Source organism: Atractosteus spatula, chromosome 6 (assembly GCF_055471065.1).
Source record: "Atractosteus spatula isolate fAtrSpa1 chromosome 6, fAtrSpa1.hap1, whole genome shotgun sequence".
Taxonomy (NCBI): Eukaryota; Metazoa; Chordata; class Actinopteri; order Semionotiformes; family Lepisosteidae; genus Atractosteus; species Atractosteus spatula.
The window spans coordinates 47001741-47029445 of record NC_142711.1 but is presented as its reverse complement, the minus strand read 5'-3'; the positions used below and the strand labels follow the sequence as shown (position 1 = coordinate 47029445).

At 39.4% G+C, this 27705-nt stretch overlaps 1 protein-coding gene across 3 annotated transcripts in view; it reads right to left on the bottom strand.

Moving 5' to 3' along the window:
- The window catches only part of LOC148832965 (ras-responsive element-binding protein 1-like), a 73895-nt gene that overhangs the window by 28352 nt on the left and 17838 nt on the right, over positions 1–27705 (bottom strand). For 2 of the 3 annotated variants that reach the window (XM_088918310.1, XM_088918312.1), the window contains exons 2-4: positions 6016–6144; positions 4717–4916; positions 1636–1725 (exon numbers count right to left, since the gene is read on the bottom strand). In XM_088918310.1, the coding sequence (XP_088774436.1) occupies positions 1636–1725; positions 4717–4916; positions 6016–6144 (419 nt within the window). Of the gene's footprint in view, positions 1–1635; positions 1726–4716; positions 4917–6015; positions 6145–20782; positions 20855–27705 lie in introns of all 3 variants that reach the window. The other variant, XM_088918311.1, reaches the window with a different exon arrangement.

Here is a 27705-nt window from a genome sequence, read left to right as displayed (position 1 = left end):
ACGTTTAGCGCAACTCCTGGATCAGAACCAGCTGCTCCGGTGATTGCTTCATTAGCTGTCCATTCAGGACTTTGACAGTTTTAAGTGGCAGCAGTGGGGAGTAGCAGTTAGGGCTCTGGACACAGACCTGGAAGGTCACAGGGTTCATATACCCTTGAACAAGGTATTTCACACTGTGCTAAAATGCCCAGCTGTATAAATGGATCACTGTAGATAAAAGCATGAGATAATTTGTTGTCTAAATGTGGATAAACGCATGAGATTATCATAGTCTCTCAGAATGTGAAGGTGTTCACAGAAGTATAAATGTTTAAGAGCAAAAACAAAATGCTTAAAATTAAATAAATTTTAAAAAGGGCACCGAGAGCACATTTTGATAAAAACACTGTCCAGAGAACTGAGAATGCGAAGCATTTTTTTTTTGGCTGATTCATGACGGATGTTTCTCCCATCTACAAAACTCTTGCAGCGCTTTATATTAAAGTGAGAAAAATAGAAAAAAAATAGATTCAAAATACATCAAATGAAAAAAATGCTTTGTGTATAAATAGAGAACTGCTGTTTTCCTCACCAGATTAGCGCCGAGATATTAAATTTGTAGATACATGTACGTAATACATGTAAGTGTATTAATACCATGTCCTTGTCTTAATATTCAAACAGCAAAACACACATTTTGATCTGTGACAATGAACAGTAATCCTTGAGAATAACTATTTACCATACAGTAATTAAAAGTATGATTTTGTATATTGTACAAATGCACTGATCTGCAGCACGTTATGTGCAAAAAACAATCATGCTGGATGGCAAAAAACCACAGTGGACAACTCCAGGTCTGGACAAGATGTGAGGGATGCACTTTGACAAGGCAGTGCAGGTCAAGCGAGAGTTTACTGGGGTTTAGCCTATTGTTGACCTTCTTTGTGCTGCTTATAAAACAGAGCACCTCACAGGCAATGTGGAGGTCGCCCAGCAAGGGTTTCGTTGCCACATCAACTGATGGCAAAAACATGTAAACGTTTACTGTCCTGTTGATATTTTTTCAGACGAGGCAATGAGTCACCAATGAAACGGGGGAAAAGTCACAAACGCACAGCTAAAGGAACAGAAGATTCTGCCACCTTTACATAGCTCACAAAGGATATATTTTCTGCATCATGCTTCCATTTTGGTGTCATCACTGTGAATTCCAGGTTACTGTTTTCCTCTATGTGCTTTTAGAGACGGATAAGCATATGATACAAAAATCCCAGACAAGCTATTTTGTCCTGACATGGATGAAAAAAGGTTTTTGACACTGTCAATAACAGGCTACCAAACTCTTTAACTTCAAACATCACTTATTAACTCTGCCCTACTGTGTTCTGGAGCTTTGTCTTTATTGACTGTAAAATACAAAAATGTGCCAAATCCTTGTTAGAAAGCTGAATGTGCCATGGTGACATTTTAATGATAACACTTCAACTGAAGGTGCTGGGACTCTGTCTGAAATGTTTCCTTCCATATAGTTTATCCCTCCATTTTAGCTGAGCTGTTGAATGCTAAGGACTTACAAAACTCTAAAAGGGTTCTCAGAGACTGGGTATGATACTTAAGATACCGTATGAACAATGTTCAGGCTATTTTCTGTACCTGTCGAATGTGCATAGTGAGCTGATGCTGTGTTAGACAGTTCTTGTCACACAATGGACATGTGAACGAAGACTTATCTTCTTTGGTTTCCTGTAACACAAAAAGCAGAATCGCATATTGAAAATTGCACATAAAACAGAGTAAGACACTGAGCAATCATGAAAAGTAATAAGACTTTCTGGAAATTATCCGAAGGCTTTACTATAATATTTCTAAACAGCTTTTCTGGCAATATCTCAGCTAAACGTTCCAAAACATACATCAGTAGAACACAGCATAACACCTTTCTTTAGTAAATATAAAAAATATATATTTATATAAATTATTTGTATATATTTTTATTATTTTAAACACAGTAAGTTTTCTCCTGAAATGTTAAGAACAGAAGAAAGTCTACAAACAAGGTGAGCACATTCACCACATCTAGCTAGTTTGGTTAACAGATCTAAGTATCTCATTCAGTTTCATCCAAAAAGCCAGTGCATCGTCTCCCACAGCTGAGTTGCTTGTTCTACACTCCTACAACCCTTTGAGTAAAAAAGAGCTTCCTGTTCTCGCTTTTAAATGCACTTCCTCAGAGCTTTCATTTGTCCCCTCTGGTTCATGCTTCACTGTTTTATATATTTTATATTAACATAGCAGATCTGGCTTAATTGATTACATTCACATATGGTACTCATCTTTGTTGTATCTGTTTAACCCTTCATGGAACCTACTTCTCAGTTTTGATACGGTCAAGTGTCATTTATCTCTGTCCTCTCTATGGCCTTGTGGAATCTACAGCATCAAATGTAGTTTTGCCTTTTCGAACATCCATCCAAACCTTCCTTCCACTCTGTAAAACACAACAAACCTAAGATATCTGATCCATTTTCAAGTGCGTGGAATAGGGAATACACCACCAGAAATTCCCTATGTTCTGCTCTGTGGCGACAGTGTGAATTAAAAAAAGAAAAGAAGCTAGCTGTCACTGTCACTAGCTGAAATCAGGAAGTATTCTGTGTCTTTGATACTTCTGTGAATTCCTGATTCTACTGAATGTGTGCTTGAAACGATCTTTGTGTGAGGAGCAAGAGCACTAATGCATCTGTATCTTGTAAGGTATCCAAGTTTATTACATATAGAAAAGGTTTTACACTATTTTAAATTATATAGAGAGATACTGATATAAATAATGTTGCCATGAGAATCCCCACTGAGCCCACAGTCTGAGAGCGGAAAAAAACAGTTCATTCCAAGCTTTGTGAAAAGGACAACTATAAAAGGCCGTGGGTATAAAGCAGCCTTATTTGCCTCAATCCAATCGTTTTCCAGTCTATTAGCTATTTGGGGTAAAACGGGCAGTTCTCTGCCTGAATCTGCCGGGATTAATTCATCAAGCCGGCATTTGTTGGCCACCTGCCTTTTTTTAATTCGTTGAATGACCCTAATCGAGTCTGGTTACTGTTTCACCTTGAAGAGCAGATCAGAGCACACCACAGAGCTCAATCTCATCCTGCTAATATTGACACAAGGGCTGATGATTAACTTCACTTAACTCCCATACCACAACTGGGCACAGCACATACCTCCATCCAGGTCAGATGCACACAGCACTGATACACAAAACTACAGATGAAATGGGTGGGGGGGGGGGGGGTGGTGGAATTAAGGGGCTAGAATAACTACTGCTTTTTGCAATAAAGCTGAGCTTTTTTCTTCATTTTGATTGCTACATCATATCGATCTACTGCTCTCTAACACTGTTAATTAACATTCTTGTGGATCAAACTTCTGTAGCAATAGCTTTCACTAAAGTTGGAACAAATTATTAATTAATAATTATAATTGCTTACACTTATATAACACTTTTCTGGACCCTCCAAAGCGCTTTACAGGTAATGGAACTCCCATCCACCACCACCAATGTGCAGCCCCACCTGGATGATGTGACGGCAGCCATAGTGCGCCAGAATGCTCACCACCCATCAGCTATCAGTGGGGAGGAGAGCAGAGTAATGAAGCCAGTTCATAGATGGGGATTATTAGGAGGCCATGATTGGTAAGGACCAATGGGAAATTTGGCCAGGACACCGGGGTTACACCTTTACTTGTTTCGAGAAATGACCACAGAGAGTCAGGACCTCGGTTCTACGTCTCATCCGAAGGACGGCGCCTGTTTTCAGTATAGTGTCCCCGTCACTATACTGGGGCATTAGGACCCACATGGACCGCAGGGTGAGTGCCCCCTGCTGGCCCCACTAACACCTCTTCCAGCAGCAAGCTTAGTTTTTCCCAGGAGGTCTCCCATGACCAGTACCTGGATTACTTGGTCATTAAAGATTCTCTACCCACCTGAACTATATTAATAACATTTCATCTTCATTTCACAAATACAACTGTCCAATTAATAAAATGTAGTCTAAACGTTATCAACTTTCTGTACTCTTTCCCATCACAGCAGTCCTAACTCAGGGTGTTCTTCGTAGGCTGATAACACAAGTTTCCCTGGACAATTAATAAGGATGTAAAAACACCGAACAACTTGCGATGACAGAAAGAAATCATTTCAAGGAGATAATGAGGAATAATTTTTAAACAGATCAATTCTATAGTTGCTTACTTTCCACCGGCCTGCTAACTAAAAGAACTTTCCAAAACAGGAATGCCTCACATGCAAAGTCTACGCATTTCCATTTTGATGATTTTAAGACATAATTTTGCGTAATGGATAGCCCTGGATTTACAGTGGCAATCTGTGATAGATGACAATCTAAGCGTCGTCCAAACACAAGGGTCACGGTTTCATGATAATCAGAGGAAATTATGGCCTCAGCTGGACTCAATCAATCCCCCTGGCACTTGACTATTCAGACACCATGAGAAGTTCTGATCACAGCAGGCTCATAACTACTGAGCTAAGCGTTAATCTACTGTAAGACATTAACTGAACACACATGATTGGGACACTCAGAAGCCCAATAATGCACTGTAGATGCATACTAAGAATGATACCGAGGCAAGTGGACAATCATTTTCATTATTAACACAAATCAGGATCCAGGAGTATAAGTGCCACATGAACATGTCTTCTGTATGTACCTGGTTTCTCCTTCCAATCCGGCTGGGCCCAGGAGACTTGGTGGAAGTCTTGACGGGGGAGGTGTCGCTGGCGCCATTCATCTTGCCCACACTCATCACAGTTGACATCATGGCGTTTATGGACGACAGGTCGATCCCGTCTGAATTTTCCCCACCTCCTGCCTTCTCCTCGCCCCCACAAATTGGATCACCATTTTTACCTGCCAAGATCCAGCGCTTTCATTACTGCAAACAAACCAATCTTAAATATACAAAAACAAAATGCATTTGATATTTCATGTGCAATCTAGTTATACTATACAATCTCCTGATATTTTACTGCCCAGTATATACATCGGCCTTGTAGAGTTTGTCTGCTTAACCTCTGTTAGGATCTGAACATCTAATACTTTAAGATATTTTTGCATACTATTAATAGATGCATCAGAAAATGTTAGTTTTAAGATAATTTATCCTCTAACACCACCCAAGAAAAATATGAATTGCATAATATCATAGCCTTCCAGTTAAGATGTTCAAAATGCTTGCTTCCTTAAAGAAACATGAACATTGGCTTATCTATAATACAGTAAATCTAATGAGTGCATTCATCTTCCAATTTGGCCTAAACCACTGTATTCTTTAATATAATTAAATATAATTAATATAATATAGGTGTCTTCTGCAAAAATTAGAATATCCTTTCTGTATTCAGGGATTTGTTTTTATATTTACTTTTATGTGCTTCCCCTAAAGTGAACCATAATGATATCTAAGTGGATTTTCACTGGGGCAGTCGAGGGGATACCAAAAAATTTCCAGTCTACCAACCCCTGGAGCTTTAAAATACAGATACCTCTGTCCACGGAGGCGAATACCAAAATAGAGTCAAACTGAGGTTTCAGGGAGAGGTTAACTAGGACTTATGTGTCTGATTCAGTACTTCCTCTGAAGAGCACCTGCTGTACTACTAACTGACCTTTATAAAAAAAAACACACTGATGAAAACCACAGCTGTCCAGAACAGAGGGACTTGATCAAAAGCTTTAAGATCTGTTAGGGGAACTTCTGACTGCTGGGCGAATGTCTTTACACATCAACACTGCACACAAAAATCTCCTATTCTTCCTATATACTGTATATAATTATAGCTAAATCTTTTTATATCTGCATCACATGCTGAGAACGTCCAGATGCAAAGAAACCAGAAAAGCAGTTTCTCCGTTTTCTTCCAAGAAATATGCTGTGCCTTACAAACTTCAGTTTCCTCATGTGTGAGGCTTAAAGAATGGGACTCGCTCTCGGCGGCCCATTGTTTACCTCTTTGTTCATCCTGCGTTTGTGTGTGCGCGGAAACATCCTCCTTCTTGTCCGAGCTCTCGGTGGCCAGGGCTGCTGCAGCGGCGATCCCTTCGCCATCCTTCTTGTCCTCACAGGCACTTTCCATTTCTGCAAGGACGGAAAGACCGAGTGTTACTCCCAGCGCGCTCACAGGCCAACGGCTTTGACGGATCAGGATAAAAATTGGACAAAGCCGCAATTCTGATTGGAAATCCATGGACAAGCGCGTATGACACCAATAATCCATTTTTCGAAGACTTGTCATTGTTTAATTCAGAAATTAATAATATGTCTAATAAGACATACTATTGCTGTTTGCAAGTGAGTTTTACACAAAACATGTGATTCAGACTTGATTCAACAGAATTGCATATTATTAAACTGACAGATGTCCATTACATTTTCAAGTACATTTATTGTTGGAAGATCATTGTATTTGTAACCATTTAAATACTGTTATTGTTTTCTTTGCAGTATCTTAGATTTTATTTTCACAATAAGGTTAAGATGTTAAGGTTAAGGTTACTTAAGTATTTCCTTTTAGGGTATAACTTATAAGGATCTTCAAGTACATTTTTAATTTATCAAATGTATTGCAAACTACACTATGTGAAACTTTCAAAAAGAAAAAAACTTGAAGTACCAACAGGATACCACCAATGTAATTTTCTTAGGCTCATTCTTGTTTAATACAGCAAGTGCACTAAACATAAACCTTTGTTTCACTGTAGAAAAGCTTTTCCAGCATCTGTAGTTACACTTCAATTCCACATGGCTTACAAGTGCATACTTACAGTTGTTTGTATGAAAATGCAATGTAATTTACAATAAACTATTGGAAACAAAATCTGTTTTTCACAACGTAAAAATGTAGGCTAGATGGCTGCTTGTGTGAGAATAAAAGAAAATGAAACTAACATCCATTTATATGCTTATTTGGAGGCCATTATTGGTGAAGGCTAGGGGGCAAACGTGGTCAGGATGCTGGGGTAATACCCCTAATCTTTCAGAGAAACACCCTGGGATTTTTAATAACAATAGAGAGTCAACACCCTGGGTTTATGTCTCATCTGAAAGACGGCACCTTTTTTACAGTATAGTGTCCCTGTCACTATACTGGGCCATTAGGACCCACAGAGACCCCAGGTGAGCTCCTCCTACTGGTCCCACTGAGACCTCTTCCAGCAGCAGCCTTAGTTTTTCCCCAGAGGTCTCCCATCCGACTGGGCTCACACCTGCTTAGCTACAGTGGGTTGTGAGCTGCAGGGTGATATAGCTGCTAGATACTCTTGACATGAAAGCCTTGCTGGTGTTTTATGGTGTGGACACCTGACTAGGCAGTGCTGGAACTTGGATCCATCAGGTGTATGAACGTCAGGCTAGATGCAGGTGCCAACATACAGATGTTTGTTACGCCTTTCTGTAGTTATTCATAACGTTTGAAGAATAAAATGTACACAATACCAAGCCAAACTAAATCTATAAACAGACACTTCAACCTTCATCTATTTCAGAGAGGGACATATTTAGCAAAAGTTTTGCTGCTACAGAGGACTGGGAGGTTTAATTCCATTCCAGGAACACCAGTGTCTCTGCAGGCTTCCTAGAGCTCTTTAAAGCAGCACCACCTGAAGACCTATAGAGGTTCAAAAAGCTTTTTTTCTGGGAGTATCAATTTAAACATAAATCATTTGAGATGTCTATATAATTGTATAATTGTATTCATCGTATGAAAGAAAAAAATATTTAGACTATTACTACTATTATTTAGAATTACTAAAATTAATAGACCAATTAAGCCCCATAGAAGAAAAAAAATGATTTTTCAATGAGCTATAGGGACAGAGAAGCGTATCAATATTTCAATGCTAAGAAAGCATTATTATCAAAGCAGAGTTTCAGGTGGTATGAAAAGTGGCTTTTTTATAAAAAAGAGCCTCTTTTAGGTGTAATCATATAAGGAACACACACTTGTCTAAGGAAAAGGCAATTGCAAAATTCTGACACTTAGCTCGCAGCTACTTTTGCAAAAAGAAAAAAAATTGTGATGGTGTTGATCACCTAAAGAAATACATCAATGAAAGACCTAGAATAAAGGAGCAATTTAGCCTTCACAAGACCTTACCCTTTGGGAAGTTGAATTTGGTGTAACACATCAAAAATAACACTCCTTGCTGAGATGTGCACATGATTTCTTTTTAATTGGACATACAATTCATTACAAATTATATAATTAACTAAGATTTAAATGACGATAGAAGATAACGCCCATTTAATTGCAAGTGACTTGAACCACCTGCGGATTGATTATTTGAATTTTGGGTGTGGAACCAAAGTAATCTTGCTCTAACCCACCAACCCCCCTTCCTCATGCTGTACAGTGCTCCCAGGATGTCCTGTATTTAAATCCTCAGCTGTCCCCACTCTCTCATGCACTGGTTTGTCACTCAGCCTTAATCAGAAAAGCCTGCTTCTTCTTGCTGGCTTTCAAAGCTTGGCTAAGCAGGGATGGGCCTGTTCAGCAAGCAAAATAGGGACCACCAATGAACACCAGGTGCAGCATTCCCTGAGGCTGCTGCTGGTCTGGCAGGAAAAACTGTTTTTCAAAACCAGTGAAGTAAGAACTATCAAGTATGGAGCAACATTCGAGGACAATGCTCCTGTCCAGAGTAAAGTCACCTGTTAACACCTGTTAAGGTGTTAAGTCTCAACATCAATTAAATACAACAGCACAGCTATATTTTAAGTAAATAAAACCCTAGGAATACTTCAAATGAATCAAACAGTTCCCTTTAACATTTATCTAAAAATATGATAATTATTAAATATTTGCTTACTTAAAAAAATAAAGGACTTGAATCTCTTGGTAACTCTCGTGCTCTCTCGCAGTTGATCAATACCAAACAAGTAATTCCGAAATGGTCCAGAACTTAACATTTTGCGAGAAGCAACACAAAGCAGTACACACACACTGCGTTTTAAGATTCACTGCCCTGTGGCCCTGTGCCCACAGCACTTGTTATGGGGACTATGTGGAGCTACTTCATTGGTAATTCAGTAGCTCCTCCAGCTGCTGATGAGCCTGCTGAGCCTGGTTTATATCTGGCCCAGGTTAAATGTGAAAGGGAGGTCAGCAGCCTCTGTGTATTTGTAAAACGATGGCTGTCTAGCCGTGCTAGAAAATAAAACATTTCACAATTTCCAATCACAGTGGCCTGACAAAGCAATGTTGGCTCTCAAATGGTAGTAATGTGTTTTTTTTATCCTGAAATACCTTGGATTTGTGTTTGCTGGGAAGCATTTCATATACAGTTTGTTCCTCAGTAGAAGTGACATAAAATGGCCACACATAATTTTTTAACTTAGGCAAGTGGTCAGAGGATATTTTACAGGGAGTTTCAAAGAATTATTAACCATTAATTATTGAACTACAATATACTACCTTACTATTTAAAAACAGCGGTATTAAAATAAGCAAGTATCCTTATCAGCAGGTAACAATATTTTATATATGCCCACAGGGTTTATGTGAGCCTTTAAGATTTGTTCGTTATCAATAGAAATCAAATCACAGAAACCTAAAATATTGTTGATTAAAGATGCTTAAGGATGCAAGAATACTGTAAGAACACTGTGCATACAGGACAATTGTTTGAATCCCTTTACCTAATTACTTTTAAAAAATCGAATAAACTGAAATATTTGTGTTAAGTGACAATCAGCATAATGTTGACACTTCAATAAAAAATATTTAAACATGAAAGACTAATGCTACTTCTTATTTCAACATTCTATTTCTAAATAAACCTAAAAAAGCCTTTTGAATTAATATTGTAGTTTCAGAAAATGCAGAGAAAGTATAACGAGCATTGTAAGAAACATACAGATTTTGGTGAAGATTAATTTGCCATTCATGACTTTGATGACTATGACTAAATCATAAAGGAGGTTGTTTGGGTAGGCAGGTGATGAGGTGATTTAAACTGTCGAATATGAATCCCAGTGAAGCACAAGCAAACAAGAAAGGAACCAATATGCTCCACATATCGAGAGAAGAATGCCTGCGTGCCATTAATGTTGTGGGATGGAACTCAGATGAACTTGCCAGCAGCGAAGCCAAGTTCTGAAGTGATGAATCAAGGTTTTGCGACCGGTGTCCCCGATTCCAATGATCATGGTACACACATGCAGAATGACACACTAATTGTGTACAACAGACCAATTGCTGGTTGCCTCTGTAAGTGTGATATTCTTTGCAGGAGTGTCTAGTTGCTACAGAACTCCTATTCTAGTGATCCATGGCAATCTGACTGCACAGCACTATATGATGTCCTGCTGCCCACAGCCATCCTGACACGACAATATTCCAGCAGGACAGCACACATCCTCATGCTGCTGCTGTAGCAGCTATGCCATGGATGCCCTACTCACCACTGTGAACCCCAGTCAACATTATGGGATGAGTAAGGAGGACATGTGACAATCAGTCATGTCACAGGCATGTGATAGTGCACATGTTTGTCCAGGCTCTGCAGGACGAATGGGAAAGAATCCCACAAGAGAATGTCTACAACCTGGTGCAAATCATGTGTTGCACATGAACTACTTGTCTAAAACTCATAACATCTTTTACAGCTACAAATCTAGTACAGGTGATATATATGCAAATGAGCCATAAATGCTTACAGACATCATCCTTCCATTTATTTTCAAATCAGGTTCACAGGGGTAGTACACTATCACTGCAAGCAACAGACCGCAAGGCAGGGTACACCCTGGATGGGACGCCAGTCCATTGCAGGGCAGACAAACAGACCTAAATACAGACACGCACACATTCACACCTAGGGCTGATTTTCCCAGAGGCCAACCACACTACTAGTATATCTTTGGACAGTGGGACAAACCTGAACGCAGGACCCCAGCGCTATAAGGCAGCAATAATAACCACTGCACCACTGTGCTGCTCTTACAGACATCACTGAACAACAACTACTGACATTGCAAAATGTTTCATATGGTTCAATAAATCAGCTTTTACGTGAACTGAAGAGTATTAATAGAGACTAGGTAAAATGTTTGGCAAAATTTTAAAAAATTCTAGCTGATTTTGTCTGAACCCAGATGAAAGTACAATCAGTTCCCAACTTCAACTCCTTGCTGCAACCTGCGGCAAATCTAGATTTTTGCCTACACAGCATAATTTTTGTTTGCTTTGTATCTGGGTTGCACTCTACACCATAACCATAAAAAACATTTCAACGTATTTGCATCGTAGGTATTCTGTGTGCCAGATAAAGATAACCTATTTATTTCCATAAAAAGACAGTTTTGTGGCCACCATAGATCAAAGCTAAGCAATGGCTGAACTATTTAACCAAAAAAATATATGGATGAAAAACAAGTCAGGGTATGGGTATCTGTGAAGGAGGAGCAAAGTTCCGAAAGATGCAGACATTTATCCCCATGCTAATTGCTGCTTCCCGTTCATTCTGAACAGGAAGGCCTTTGCTGAATCCACTTCCTCCTTTTGGAAAGGAACGTGACTGCTTCTCATCCCCAGCAGCTGAAGCTGTCAGCATTTTCTCACCGAAACTTGCTTAACCTCCTTTGCTCTTAGCTGTACTGAAAGTTAACAACAGAACAAAACAAAAAAAAGTTGCTTGAAGTGCAAAACAAAATGTTCTTACAGTAGAGGATAGTAATAATAATACCACACTGGACTGGAATGGTTTGGAAAACTGTTTCGGAACAAAGAAAAAGAACTAAATTAAGAGGGCTCAAGGTCCAACATTCAGAAATGGAAATTACACTGTTTTAGCATTCTGCTGTACAAGAAGACAATGCAAAGGTTCTGTCTAATTTCTAAAACAGAAACAATCTTGCAAGGAAAAAATCCTCCTACAGACATTTTTTTTAAATCAACCCCTCCCATTTCAGCTGGAAAACAGCATCATTTACCAAAAAAATGTTCCTTGCCGGTAAAACCATCCATTCATATCTCTGAGAGCCCAGGGTGGCTAAAGCAGATACTGCTGTAAATCTAAAAAACTGGTTCCAGAAGCTGTAATCACAGGTCCACCCCCTGGCCATCCAGAAAGCCTTGGAACCTTGTGCGCACAAAAGCTGCAGTAAAAAATGGCTAAGGGCAGCAGCAACAACTCAGGCTGCTAAAAACAAACTACAGAGATGACTATCAGACTATCACACCCTTAGAGTGAAAGGGGTTGGGGGTGGGGGAAGGACCCAAGGAAAACTTTGGATCCGTCTAGAACTGCTTCTTCCAGTTACAGACCTGCGGGACCTCTTGCTGTCCAGGCTTTCGATCTAACCAGCCCAAATCTTTCTGTTAAAGAGTCAAGGAAATGTGGGTAATTGTGGTACAGATTCAAAAACAAAGCTCTGGGGTCCAGGTTGGATCAATAAGAATAGAAGACAATAAATGACACAATCCAAATTAATTTGATTAAAACAGGAGCCTCCCTGTGGTAAAAGTGTCGGGAAGAAGCTTTCCTTTGTTATTTTTTGCTTTCCAGCAAAAAATAAAAATAAAACTGTGGGGTATTGAAACGCTTAACTGATTGTTAGAAAAAAAAAACAGCCCTCAATCATATAACAGCTGTTCATTGATGCTTTGGATTTATTTCCATCAAGACAGCAGTTCTCAACAACAAAAAATCTAAAGATTATCCCTGGATTTAATCTTTATTTCATTATCTGATCTGCCCCTGCTGATTGGTGAGTAATTAACAGGAGCACAACATTATTAACCACTAATCAGAGCAGACTGGAAAAAAAGAGCTCTACCAAGAAGTGTGTGTAGGGGGAGGGGATGAGGGGGGGTGAAGCTGGGCTATGGAGGGCAATTTACTTTGCTGGTATGTCCTGGCCAGGTTGGGACTTTTTTCAGCTCGTTACACAGGGGGCTCTTTCACATGGGATATTGACTGCGCTTGCGAGGGAAACCCCTTCAGACTTCACAGGGCCGCATCTGCTGCTAGCCATCACTCCCGACAGCCCTCCGAGTTAACGCGTCCTTGTGAAACCAACCAGGAAGACAAAAGAGCAACAGCGGCAGCATGGAAACTTTCTCGGCGGCCCTCAGTGCCAGATTACCAAACAGGAATCACATGTTCCCGAGATGGATTCTGAATGTTTCTGAGCGGCCTCTGTGCACAGCTGAGGCCCACACTGATGCAGGGCCTGAAAAGCCTCGGCTTTTCAAGAGCTGCCCTCTCACAGCGTCAAGCACGAGGCAGGACGGGGAACGAAGGGCTTTTTAGACAAAAACATCAACAGTTTAATGGCCTACTTTAAAGAAAAAAATGATGGTGGTGCCTTGAAATACAATGTTCTGGTTTAAATAGACTTGTCAATTTAACAATCTACTGTGTCAGTAACTACCGTCCTTGTAAACTGCTTTATCAAATTTATATTTTGCTTGAATAAATCAACCCCCCGGCTTCTACTCCTGCAAAAACAGACATGTTTCAGTAGTGGGATGGAAGATGCACATATTTGGAAATTACACCCTGTAACATCCAAGTCCAATTTAATTCTTTTTTTTTTTGGCTTTTTTGGTTCCAAAGAAAGCAGAAGTCAGAATACTGGTTGCTTGTAGTCGGCAGGATTGTTAAACCCGTTGTCTACAACAAAGTCAAAGCAACATGGAGTCATTGTGAGCAGGATCTGCTGCTAGTCTCTGCTTCCACACTGTTGGGCTCATTTCCAAGGTGACAGGTTCAGCACCTCCTGAACACTTCCTCTTCCTGCCGGGTCCAGCCAACTTAATTTGTGTTTTACCATTGTGTTCTCGTTTTCAGGCCCAGAAAGTCGCGTGAAAATGTTACACTGTGTGGTACGTTACTGTAGAACTCTTATGAGATGTCACTCCACAGTGCACATTTAAAGCAACAGATGGATTTCTTTATATGTAAATGCTCCTGTCTTTAAAGGTTTTTTATGCTGCAAATATAAGCAAATTTCTCTGTCATTCTTCTCAAAATTTGCAACAGAACTGATGATGTGTGCTTGGCCATTTTGCAGTTCGCAGCATATACGTAGTAGGCAAGCTTTTACAACTAATGAAAGTGTGTGTGAATCTCATCAGAACGTTTAAAATATTCAATAGTTTCTAGTCTATTCAAAGTGCACCGTCCTAGATCAGCAGAACACAAGAAATACCTGATAAATATTTCAGCATTTTCAATGTTGTGCTTCTGGGCTGTGGCAGTGTGCTTTCTGAAGAGGCTGGCTGTCAGTGGCCAGGTTGAGGTGTTATCTCCTGGGAATGTGTATGAGGGTTTTTCTGACAGGATTAACCACTTGCCAACAAAGCAGGCCTGTGGAGACAGCCGCCACATGGCAGCTATTTATTCCACAGCCCTCCAGCACTGCCCTTCTCAGCCACTGACTGCAGCTAAGATTGCACTGTGTGATAAAGGCAGGGAGGAACACTAATAAGACATTCCAGCAAACAAACATCAAACAGACTAGCATTAGAAATTGCTATGTGGGTTGCGCGCTGTTAAACATCTAGGTCAAATGAAAAGTATCTTTTACTATTGTTTTTCCTGTGTTCAAACTATTAAATACACACCGGACATTCTTTAAAGGTTCAGCGTTAGCATCCCAGGCAGAGCCTCATTTTATTTCCTGATTTGACTCCCTTGTATGTAAGACACATAAGATTGCACTTTATAAAAAATCAGATCTGAACTCATACTGTAAATAACCATACAAATTTTCAAGAGAGAAAATTTACGCAAAGTGGCTTAAAATGCTACAGGGTATATCAAATATATAGTGCAGCACCCATTATAAACCAGCACAGTAAACAATGTGCCAGATTATAATAGACGTTCAAACAGCAAAAATCAATTAACTGTGCTTGGTATCTCATGATGATGCAATAGGACTTAAATCAATGATTCTATAAACACACTTGTTCATTTCAGTTTGTTTTGTTTAATCACACACTGGACAGAATGGTTTTTGCACATCTCTAGACATCTTCTTCAATGTGCAATTTAAGGTGCTGTTTTTGCTCAAAATGACAATCAAAGACATCCTGAAGACACTCTGTTCCTTTGTCGTGGCACAGGACTCTGTTCACACACACATGCCAGAAACAGCATGTAAACACATCTCCTGGTCAGCTTACAAGCTACGTAAAGCTGAAAAAAAAGGAAGTAACGTTTCTAAGAAGGATCTGAACGCTGGGCATAAAATGAGGTTTGCAAGCTCTTTTTAAAGCGTTACGTTAAGCGAGGCAGAATAACGAGAATGCCGCCGAACTGATGAGTTGTTTTTCTTTCATTGAGAGTAAAAAGGCAACTCAAATCACCAATCTGCTTTTATCCCTTGTAACACTCATTAACGGCAGCATGCGTCTGTGCTGCGTTATGTGTGATGTTAATGGTTAATACAGTGTCTTCTAATGGGCATGACTGATGGGCCTTTTCCTCCCCGGCCTGCCCTGCTTTCGTATGAAAGGACCCCCAGCTGCACAAGTTTGTTCTCGCAACAATATTCCCTGGCCCTGCCCTGACTTGCAGCACACTGGAAGATTTCCCGCCCACTGCTTTGAGCAAAGTTCACACAGGCCGATAATTCCTGTTTGCAGAGTTGGAGTTGGGCCCAGACAAAGCATCTTTTGCTCTGAGCATCCATTTTCTCCGTTTCGAACTCTGCAGACAGGAAAACGCCCTGCCAAACGCTTCTGGTGTTGGGTTGCTAAAAGATGCGCTGCCGCATCACGACAAACACTCTGAAGCAAATCAACAGCTTTGTTTGGAAATCCTGCGTAACAAAAGAACCACAGGCACTTCGGCGGTAATTACAGCAACCCCTCCATCCCCAGCAGCAGCACGTACCTACCAGCCTCCATTATCTTAACATGTCACAAGACACTAAACTTCTTTTCAAGCTGCTTTTGTCGAGACCCGTGGCGTGAATGAAACATCTCTGATGCACATCCTCAAACTTGATTCACGTTTTTAAAGACCTGAGTTGGCAAGTTCCAGTGTTTAAAAAAATACTGCTGCTATACAACTGGAACACATCTCTATATTTAACCATGACATTAACATTGAGGGGATAAATGTGTTTTCAAAAACTACTGTAAAGATAGCAGGTGACACCCCTTGATTTTACGGCTTTTCACAAGCCATAGTGTCAATGATTTCATATTTGTCGAGCCCCTTGAAAAAGAATACTTGATGCTATCTTGATCACATGGTCAGGAAAAGATCTCCACAGACCATGGTCATTAACATCAGTATTCATATTTATAAGCATTAACATTGGTCGTTCACCCACAGGGCAGTTTAAGATGCTTAAGAAAGGAACAGCCAAAAAAAATGAATTTACAGATTCATTACAAACAGCCTGACTCGACCATGGGAATACTCGTGAACTTGCCAACGTACTTTAAAAGTTCAATCAAAAATAAATACAAAATGGGTTTGCATAGCAAATTATAAATATTTTTTGTGAAGTAGCAGACCTGCATGTAAATAAACACACTGACATTTGTTTCCACTACGCAGCAAGTAAACATTTTGCTATATAAAAAAATAAAATACAGCCTTAAGTAAAAATGGTACATTTAAAGCATGGAGCAATGGTACAGTTCTACACTGGAAGCTCGAGGGCTTATCTGGTATGGGACACTGGTGTTCAGCTCAACCCTTCAGCAAAGTACTTCACACCAAGTGCTTGCAGAAAATGCCCTGCTGTGTAAGAAGTTCTCCAAGTAGTCATTGTAAACAAGAATTGAACTCATTTGACTGGCATTGTAAAACAAACATTTGAATTGCATATTTAAAATTGGAAAGTGTCTGTTAGAAACCTAACTAGCCCTACTAACTGCTTAAAGGGGAACTGTAGTCCCGATTTCTCAGACCCGCTATTAAACCTTGGCAACAAAATCAATTAATTGACATTAATAGAAAAAAATGACAAATTCCAAATTAAGCACAAAATCGTGAACTTTGTGCAAGTCACCATGTTGTCGCAAACTCGCATTAGTTCCCTTGAACTGCGACGTGGTGTGACCCTTCCTGCTCACTAGTCACCCTAATGACTAATGTAATGCGACGTACAAGCGAATAAGTACAGGCTGTGCAACAGACATTTCACCGCAGAAATGTTCCAACACAAGAAGTATTTGTTGGCAAAACTGTCTCGAAATCAAAAGCAATATTTCTGTTGGATTAAAAGCAATGTATTCACAAGCCTGCTGGACTACAATTTAATAAGGCTGCAACACGTCACTGGACGTTTTGTTGCCTCATTCTGAATCGCAGAATATGGTGCTGCATGTACCTGGACATTTTTGTGTTTGACAAGTTTTATAAGTTACTGTGTACATTTTACATTTATTGTGGTTTGAAATGTATTCATCAATGCTGATTTTGTCTAGCCCTGCAATATAAAAATAGCGCTGCAGTTCCCCTTTAAAATCCAAGACTTCGTTTTACAAGTGGAGTACCTCTGGTGAAACAGTGATGTTAGACTGAGAAGCTCTGTGGAGCCCTGCCATGTTCAAATACAGTCAAAAAACCAGGACGCTGACCAGCTCTGTTAAACAAGGGCACAGAGCCTCTCAAAGGAATGGTCCTTAAGATGCTCTGCTGCAGCCAACTACAAACACTCGACAGAATGGCCTGACAATAACAAGCCTGAGTTGCGGGAGATTTCATTCTTTGAAATGTAGAATCAAAGGACCTACACGAGCCAGCAAGGAGCATGTAAGCGCCGAGTTCTGTGGCACGGAAATAAGAACGAACCATTCAATTCTCCCACGTTTCTGCACCAGCAAAATAAATATCAGCCTACAATGTAAGCACATGCAGTGGTGAAAAAACCACATTTACAGGCATAATAGATACTTCTTGGTGTTACATCATTTGAGTTATGATCATCTTGTCAAGGCAGCTCAGTTTAATATAGCTAGGCACTGTCCAGCTTTACAAAAAGCTCACTACCTTAACTTTAACTGCTAGCTATATAAATTCTACCAAACAAGATTTTAATAATCTGGTGGTGAACAGTCACATTCAAGTTACTTTTTAGCAGTGCAGGTAGGAGTCCCAGCGCATGAAGATAATGTAGTGTGTTCTCATTTGCTGGTGCACTGTCTGTGTGATAACCACAGATCAGCAAGACTCAAGAGTTATTCAATAGACACACTGGAAAGATTCTCTTTGCACCATGGATGGCTGTCCTGAGATAAAAAGTAATTTTTATGTTTTCTGTTTTCGGTTTATGCCCACTCATCTCCTGGGCCTTATCGTGCTGAATAGAAATGTTATTAGCCTCCAGACACAGAGCCACCTCCTCTAAGAACACAGACACAGAGGACCGTCTTTTGGCTTTCTCCCCAGTAAAAATGACAGTATCCACCGACACGCTCTTTTCTCTACTCCACTAAAAATGAACACTCAATAAAATAAGAGTTTAAATTAATAAATAAATCGTCCCATCTTAGCAAGGGTGTGGTGTGGTGTCAGTGAAACTAAAACTTGCGAACAGCTCTTTGTCCTCCTGCTATATTTGCTGTGACTCAGCCAGTCCAGGTTCAGACTAGAAATGAAGGAGGAAGCACTGTCACTGAAAATATGCTTTCTATTTGATCTCCCCCCCCCCCCCCCCCAACAATTGCTCTTTTATGAATACAGAGCACGTGACATGTTGCTGCTGTACTGCACAACTCTTTGCAGGCATTGTGGGATAACAACAAAGAATCTCACGAATTTCTTCGAAGAACTCAAGGGAGATTTTAAACGAAACTCTGTAAGTGAATAAAAAAGCAGACAATGATAAGGGAGCACGTCCTTTACAAGCTGATAGAACCACTCCTGCTTGGTAAGTGAGGAGCAAGCTGGGTTCTTCTGCACATTTCAGTCTGGCCTCAGGCATGGCATGGCATTTAGCAGGGCATCCCTGGCACAGTGCGGCCTAGCAATGCAGAGTCATCCCACACATCCTGTCTCAAATCTGGCATTTAACCCTCCGGTAGAAAATGGTCGCCTTCTGTTGCCTTTTGAAGGGTTATGTCGTTTCAAACTTTTTTTTGTACTCAAAGACATGAATTTCACGCTACTGTGGAGACGAAACACCCCCTCTCAAAAAAAAGGGCAAAAAGATAAGTGCCAGAAAGCACAAGTGTAACAAAACACGTGCCATAAAAAGACAAAATATAGCCATGTTCATCCGGTAAACTCTATAATATGAATAAATGTCAAGGTTTTTTTTATACTTTATTTGATTTCATGTCACAGATGTCAACAAACAGAACATTAAAATATGGCCAAAAAGTTAAAAGTACAGAGTTGAAAACAAGGAATGTTAAGTAGTACAATGCAGTACTGACCTCACTTAAAATTGTATGTACAATTTTAGTTCCCGGATACAATAAGGATTCAAGAGCAGCCATATCAATCCATAGAAGAGAATTAAGGTGCATTCCTGAATTCAAAGCAAAGTCTTACCCTGGCAGCCAATCTGAATCATTTTCATCTAAAACCCACCAACATCTTCATGCACATTGTGTCAAGATTTGGAGAAACTGTGTCTTTTTCACAGAGAAGACTATGGGATCTGACTCAAGTTTTTGAAATCCTCAATGGTATTAACAAAATCAACCCAGTGGACCACTTCAGTATCAAGTGTGAAGAAGAAAGCAGAGGAAACAAATGGGACCTGAGGGGAAATGCATCTTAAACTGAGAAGAGAAGCATTTCCTTCCACAAAGGGTTATGGGAATCTGGAACACGCTACCCAGCTGTGATGTTTACTTCTTTTATGAAACAGTTGGATGAGATTCTCTGATCACTTAACTGTCAAAACCAAACAACCTAGATGGGCCAAATTGTTTACATTTCTTTGTCATATTTTTGGTTTATAAAACAGGAAATGATTGAAAATTGTAAAGGGTGAAAAATATTTAATTGAACTGTTTTTATACTCTTCATACCTCCACAGCTCTGTACATTTTGCCTGGTGGAGGAACCACACATTTCTTCATACTTTTGTTTCTTTTTGGTAAAAAAAAAAGCAGCCAGCTCCTTGTGCTGCTATGATCATCAATTACTATGTTAAGGCAATTACACAGTTCAAACCTTAATTTCAGCAGAAAAGTAAACGCAGGAAAACAAAGAAAATACCTTACACTGCGTGAATATTTAAATCGTTCGGTTCTGTTCTGTAAAAGTAATAGACAATCTGACAACTTTCTTGTCTGGAGATGCCAAACCCAAACTGTGATAAAACAAGTTCCTGGCTTTGGTAATTCTCAGGCAGTAAGTGAGCAATTTCTGCAATATTTCATACTGAACAACACAATGTTTTGGACCTAAAATTGTACGACTGTTGCAAAACGCTAATAATCAACACTAGATCCATCCACACTGCAGCTGCTACAAAATGCTAAATAAGTCAAAGTGAGAATGGGATAATTCATCTCGTTAATCTCTTTTCAGCTGTTACAAATTGTAATTCAAGCAAAGGTTACACTAAAATTTCAAAAAACGTGGATGCATACTTAAGCTGTATTATTAGTGCCCTTAAATGCAAGACAATAAATTAAATTCCCTGAAGAACCGCATGCATAGTATGACATCCTTCACTTGGATGTTGCTCAAAAAATGATTTAAAACTACAACTATTTTTTTCAAGAACTTGTTGCAAAATATATATTTGGTACAATTCTGAGGTGTCGGGTGTCTCACGTTATATTTACCCCTCCAGAGACCAGGGTTATACCGGTCAGGTATCAGTCAGGGTTGGGCACATCATACTGTGATTGTTCATACTGTAGAAAATGATAGAATGTTTTTTATTATGATAGTTATCATCCATTTAAAAGAAAGAAAATATTTAGGTTTAGCACATCAATGATATTTCACAACATGCTTTTCCTTTACACCAGATTTTACCTTTTTGCCAAAGGCACTATTTATAAGCGAGGAGAAGAACATACAGCTTTTTACCTCTCCTTGTGTTGTGTAACAACTGCAATACTGTTGTTCGCATCCAGACAAGTTTTTAAAAATCCATTTTTAAGCCCACTGCAATCACTTTCAAGATGGAGCTGCACTTCAATGCAGGGCTCTGTTCTCTCAGCTGTTGCCTGTCTGATGTTACTCACAGCTGGAGAAACACCCCCAACAACTTCATGCACATTGTGTCAAGATTTGGAGAAACTGTGTCTTTTCCATCTGAGACTGACTTCAGGGATAACAGCTTCAAGATGCAGCCTGACACAAAAATGAAGTTGACATCTTGAATGCAAATATGGTCAACCTAAAAAAAATTGTGTCAACCCTGAATCGGTTATATACTTTTTGGGATGTCTGCTACTTAAAAAAAGCATTACAGGAAAAGGCCATTAGTGTAGGATTCTGTACAGATGCCATCAATAGTGCTGAATGTTTCAAGTGACCACACAGTCTAAATACTTTCTCATTTGGGAGAATCATCTATTTTAATTTCAATACAGTTAGTACAAGGTCTGACCAAGAAACAATTCAAAATTCATCAAAGGCAGTTTATTTTAGGTGTAAGTTCTATATATGTTAATCTCTTAATACATTCCCAACAAAACTTCACAGTTACAGCACTTAGCTAAGATGGCAGATATACTTTTTTATTTTTGGGGGGCTGACTACATAAAAAGAATATGCAAGATATGTATAGTAATATATAGAACAACTAAAAAAAACAGTTTCATAGTGAAAAGGCAAAACTGTAACAGCTGTAATACTGCAATCAATTCCCCTTGAAGGCAAAGAGATGCAGAGTAAGACTTGATTGATTTCTACATAGACATGTCTATAGATTAAGAAAAACACAAAGGTCCACATTAATCCCCCACAGCTATTGCCTCCCTAACAGATTGAAACCGCCAGCACTTCATTTTATGCAGCATTTCAAAATTTCAATTAACTGTACAAACTCATGTGATTACTGAAAAATTCCCAGAGGTGCTTTTAATCAAGAAAATAAAATACCTGCATAAGCGTGTTCAGACAAGTGCTTAAGCAAAACTGCATTTAGGCATGAAGCAGCTACTTTATACAAGACGCTTGAAAGAAGGGGAAAAAAGGCAGACAGATAGAGATTATCAGATTAGATGGTAAGAGGCTCCAGTTAACTGTCATGAAGGCTATTATAACCGGCCCTGATGGGGTGAGGAGACATTTTAGGTTCAGCTGCTACTTGATTTGCAAACATCCTCAGCTTCCTCCACCTCAATTTACATGCAGTGCACATTCAGCTTTGTCATTAGTCAATTCACTTTTACTGTTAAATTACTATTTGATTCTAAGCTGTTGCTTTAATACAAACCTAAAGACACTTTTTAAAGGACTACAGTGCACTTCATAGTTACTGCAGTATGAAGCCTCTATTATACAAGGTAATAACAGTGCTACCAACATGCACATTCACCTTATCCAAATATCAAGGAAGACTTTGAATAAAACCATGAGAAAATTGCTAAAGAGAAACCATCAGATGAAAATCAGTTCCAACTGAAACAAAACACATTTTAAGGAAAAAGAACATTTTCATAATTTCAGGAAGATCTTTAAAAGTGGGTAATAATAATAATAAATAACAAGCTATCTTAGCAAGCGATTCATATTTCAATATGCTAAAAAAAACATTTTCTTTTGTGTAACATTTAAAAAATGTGTCCAGTTCTCGACATTGCACAATGGAGTTATCTGTGCCTGTGCTGCTGAGAAGAAAAAAAGCAACAAAGCTTAAGGTCTTTAAACTGATTTAAAAGGATCCCCTAAAAATACCAAAAGTAAAAAAAAATCTGCTTTAAACAAGAACTAGGGCCCAGAGCTTGCAAGTGGATGTTACGTACTGTATCAGCAGATTCAAGTTCGAAAAATGGGAGGCACTTCGTGACAGTTGGGAGAGCAAAGCCTACTTCACTGCTGTGGGGCACAAAAGTAAGAATAGTTTATTGTGCCCCTGCAATTTACCACAGATAATTGCTTTTTTTCAGAATAACACTGGAGAACCTAGAAGAGTTTCTGATTAGGTGACCCTGTGACGAGTTGGAAACTCTCCTTGAGCACAAAATAAAACACACCACACAGTATCTATGTCCCCTACACTTTCCAAAAAGACTATTAACAAGTAAAAGCTTTAGGAGTTTATTCTGTCTCAGTGTTGAATAGTGCCATTTTTACACCTTGTCCCCCTCCACCCCAACGCCAATATTCTTTGTTGTTCGCCAAGGGAAAGCCAAAAGCCTGAGTATGTGTGAAAGAATGCTGTGGTGCTGCTGCTCTGCTGGATGACAGGCACAGACAAGTGCAAAATCCAAGGTTTCAGAGCAGTTGGCACTGTGAGCTATCGCTTTTTGCTTGCTCTACATCATGCCGAATATCCATTTCAACATGGAAAAGGTTAAGACAAAGGGGGGGGGGGGGGGGGGGAGGAGGAGCTGTAGAGACAAGACAAAAATTAATGGCTTCCAACATGTAAAAAAAGGCAAAAGATGCCTCGAGGAGCCTGTAGAACCAGTTCTACAGACTCCTTTTTCTGTTTAACCCTCCAACATCCTGCTACCAAGATCACCTGGGACATTCCTTGCATAAAAACAGGACTGTACCTTACCCTTTATTATGAACAGGACACACATCCCAAAAAAATGTTCATGAAGGACTTCAGTCACAAGCTCTCAATTTAAAGCTGCTGAACTGGTGCTTTCACACCAATTTCATCAACATTATCACAAAGATGAAGGAAAAGGCTATTATAACCGGCCATCAACCAGCATACAGTAGGCCTGTTTTAAAAACAGATAAAAGACTTCATCTCAGCTATATACATATAGTTGACAGGACTGAAAACAGTACATACAGCTCTTCATATTGGAATGGCACATGTATCTGCCAGTTGTTGTGTGACTATGAAAGGAAATGCCCTGGTCAATCGTGGGTTAACAGGCACAAGCTGAAGCCAGTGAATGACTCCCTTGGCAACAGACGAATCAGCTGTCACTTTGCACAGGTGGTTTTGACAAGAGCTTTTTTGCTTTTTTTCATAACGCAGATTTTGTTTTTGGCTAAACAGCAGGATCACTGATTTTTACTAAACAATATCTTTCAGCGTTAGAGAAACCTGCAGCATCTGAGCAAACCCCAGCAAACCCATGCAGTGTCCTGATGTCTGCCATGTTAGACTGCAGCTGCCACTCATAAGTCTGCAACGGACTTGTTGTATCATTTTACCACAGTTCAGCATTTATCCTTTTCAGCATTTCACCAAACGTTTTTCAAATATTTCCAAGGTTTTCACATTTTGGAGAAGACTATGATTGAAGTGGGAAATGCAAAAAAAATCCCATATTACTATTTTAAGCAGCTTCCCTTCATTACAAGTAAATATAGATGAGAGAATTTCTGCACATGTAGGGAATTTAACTCTTCCCAAGAAACTGCTCGCTCTGCCTCTGACCTGAATTCTGCTCCTCTGCAAGATCAAGATTTTGAAAAGCTTTACACTTTTTGCACGGATCTCCCTTGCATTTATTTATCTCTGTTAGAGGAAGGTAAAATCCTAAACACGGTAAGAATGAGATCGGGCTGATAATCAGCTAACTTTCTTACCCAGTCCCAAATTCCCACTCCAAAACCAAAAGAATTCGTCAATGTTTACATTCTACTCAGCCACCAGAGATATGTTTGCCCTGATTCCTCTGGACGCAAAACATGCACTGGAGAAAACAAGATAATTTACTCTTTCCTAAAACAACGATTTAATAACTGGGAAGGGTTTCAACTGCAGACAATCTTTGTTCATTTCTAAATGTTATTCACAATTTGCTGACTATCAATGCTCGAGAACTGATGATTTACTGAAATCTGGAAAGTCCAAAAATCCAAAAGCACAGTTCACAGCTGGCAGGTGCAATCAAAGAGTGACACACTGCACTGTAGCTCTTTTGGCTGAAACTGGAAGTCCTTTAGTGGATATCCCCCCCCCCGCTAACTTAAAGATTAATTAATTTCACATAAATGGTTATGAAATACTATGTATAGAGAAGACAAAACTATTTTTGTCAGTCCCACTGTCCATCTCACATGATACACAGATTTCAAAATAAGTTGGAATTTGTCATTACTGGATCTCTCTGAAAAAGATTTGCGTAGCGGTTTCAGGAGTCCCTGCTTTCTCTCTCCCTTTCTCCCTGTCACACTAACACAACTCCAGTTGCAAGGCTCAGCTGCAAGAAGTATCATCTGAGTTTTTATGGTAGTCACAAGCACAGCAGGCTGCTGCTGCTTACATCTGGCAGTTGTCCTCACTGCAACAAATGGCACATTCATGAACCAGAGCTCAGTCAATAAATTCTAGAAGGACATCAATCTTTGGCTGGCTGGCCTCACTTTGCAGAAGTAACTGGTCACTGTGTCAAGCCGCTTTTAACTTAACAGGAAACTGCTTCAAGAAGCTGTGCAATATTAAAAAAAAAACGCTTGTTACTTGTGCTCCCGCATGTGCTGTAAGTCTGCAAAAGGCCACAGCACATCCTTATTCTACATTGTCAATATTCAAACGAGTCAAATCACCAGAGGTTACATAACTGAAAGTTGAGTTAATGACTACTGGTGTAGTGTAAAATAATGGCAATAAAGGTTCTTTTTTTTAAATATGCTTTTTAAATGAACCTATCCTGATGGTGACTGTGAACAAACCAACAAAAAAATCCAAGGAGTAAAGAGCCCTTTGTAATACCCGCTCTTAAAAACTAAGATGTGCCTGTTTCTTTAGGAGAAACTACTAGAACAGACCATTGGGTTAGTAAAAAAACATCCCAAGAGCTGCACATTATCCTCTTAGGCCTCATCTTCCTTGTCAAACAAGAGAGTGCCTGCTGTCAAGCCATAGAGCTGGGAATATCCTCACTTATCTCCTCAGCCTCTGTCGTCAAGCATCACGGCAAAATATAAGAGGAAGTGGTTTTAAATTGTTTTTTATATAGAAAATTTAACTTTTTCTATGGTAAGATGTGACTTTTCTGATGCTAAAGTTTTTTTTTCCATTTTCATTCCTCAACAGCCAAAATCAGTCAATTACCTTCTCGAAATTCTTTACTTTGTCTTCAGATTTTTGTATTATTTGCTCAGCATTTTCGTTTCCTACAGGGAATGAAAAGCTCCCGATTTTGGGATTAACATCATATACTTGTGGCTTTTCCAGAGTGGAGCCTTTTGTTGTGATGCAATCTCTTGGATACTTTAATTCGATTTGAACAGGAAAGCCCCACAACACAGCATGACAAAACAGTTCTTTTTCTGTAATAAAAGATAATTTTTTTAGTTGCAAATAAGCTTGACACCATCTTCACTGATGAAAATCAAGCTCAATAAAGAAAAAAAAACTTTTATGGAGCAACAGTGAGAACATTTTTGAGCTGTGTGAGAAGATAATCTTCTCTTTCAACACAAATTGCTATTTCATCTTATAAGTTCAAAGAAACAGCAATGCCAAGCAATTTTGAGCTAGGTATCTCTAAACTGCCTAAGCAGCTACAGTATTATCCTAATGTCCTCCAAGCTAATCTCTCTCCCCTGCACTGCCAAAACACAGGCCTGCGGATGCAGGCCAAAGTACAAGGCTACAACATCAGCCAACTGTTGCCGTGGTAGCTGTACCCACCTCCCCCCGCTCCCCGTTTCCCATGTGCTACGCCTAGACCAATCAGCAAGCTCCACCCAGCTGTTTGAGCTCTGCCTGCAAGAGCTCAGTGATTGACAGCAGTGCTGGGCTGCAGAAGGTGTAATCCATCACAGTAGGACGGGACTGCTGCTCTTCACATACAGACAGAAACCTCAAAAGCACATCACATCATCCTCCATCCCCCCTCCCTCTACCCTCCAAAAAAATAATGGACAAATAGTTACGTTTTTTTTTTGTATAGAGTAAAAGTTAGAAAGTCAAACACTGATGCCAGAGGACCCAGGAAAGTAATGACTAGAGTACACACAGGAACAAGTAGAAGTTAATTCCACGCTGAAAAGAGTGGAATTAACCCATACATACTCCTTTACAGCTCACACGCTAAGTGAGCTCACCACTCTAACTTCTTCAGAGTTCATTTAAGAAACATAAATATCTCAATTTAGAAACTTTTTTTATTCGAAAAAGCTATGGCTAGAAAATCAGCTGTAACGTTTACTAGTTCACTGGTATCCAACACGTTTTGCTTTGATATTATTGTACTGTATCATGTCCAACTCAAGAAGGTAACAAATGCATACAAGCATCTGTTTGCTATTTGTTCTGCTTGTGGTACAGCACAGTTATGGTATATGGTGCAGCTAATCATATTTTGAGTTCGATATAGTGCTTAAAAAAACCTCAGGCCTACAGTGAAGCTGTAAAACTGTTCAGTTCAGTTTTGGGGCCAGTTTTCAAAACACTTATTTGCAGAAGTGAAGAGGACATATCAGATGCTTTAAATATTAGAGCACATTATTTGCTGAAGCTAAAGATGCATTCCACAAATACCTGAGAATCTTAGCAAAAGGTATTCTTGGAAATCAATTTTAAAAATTTTTTATGACAAATGTATTTGCCTGAGAGCTTTGAAAACATTCCCAAAGTGTAGTGAAGATGTTTATACCATCCTCTGTT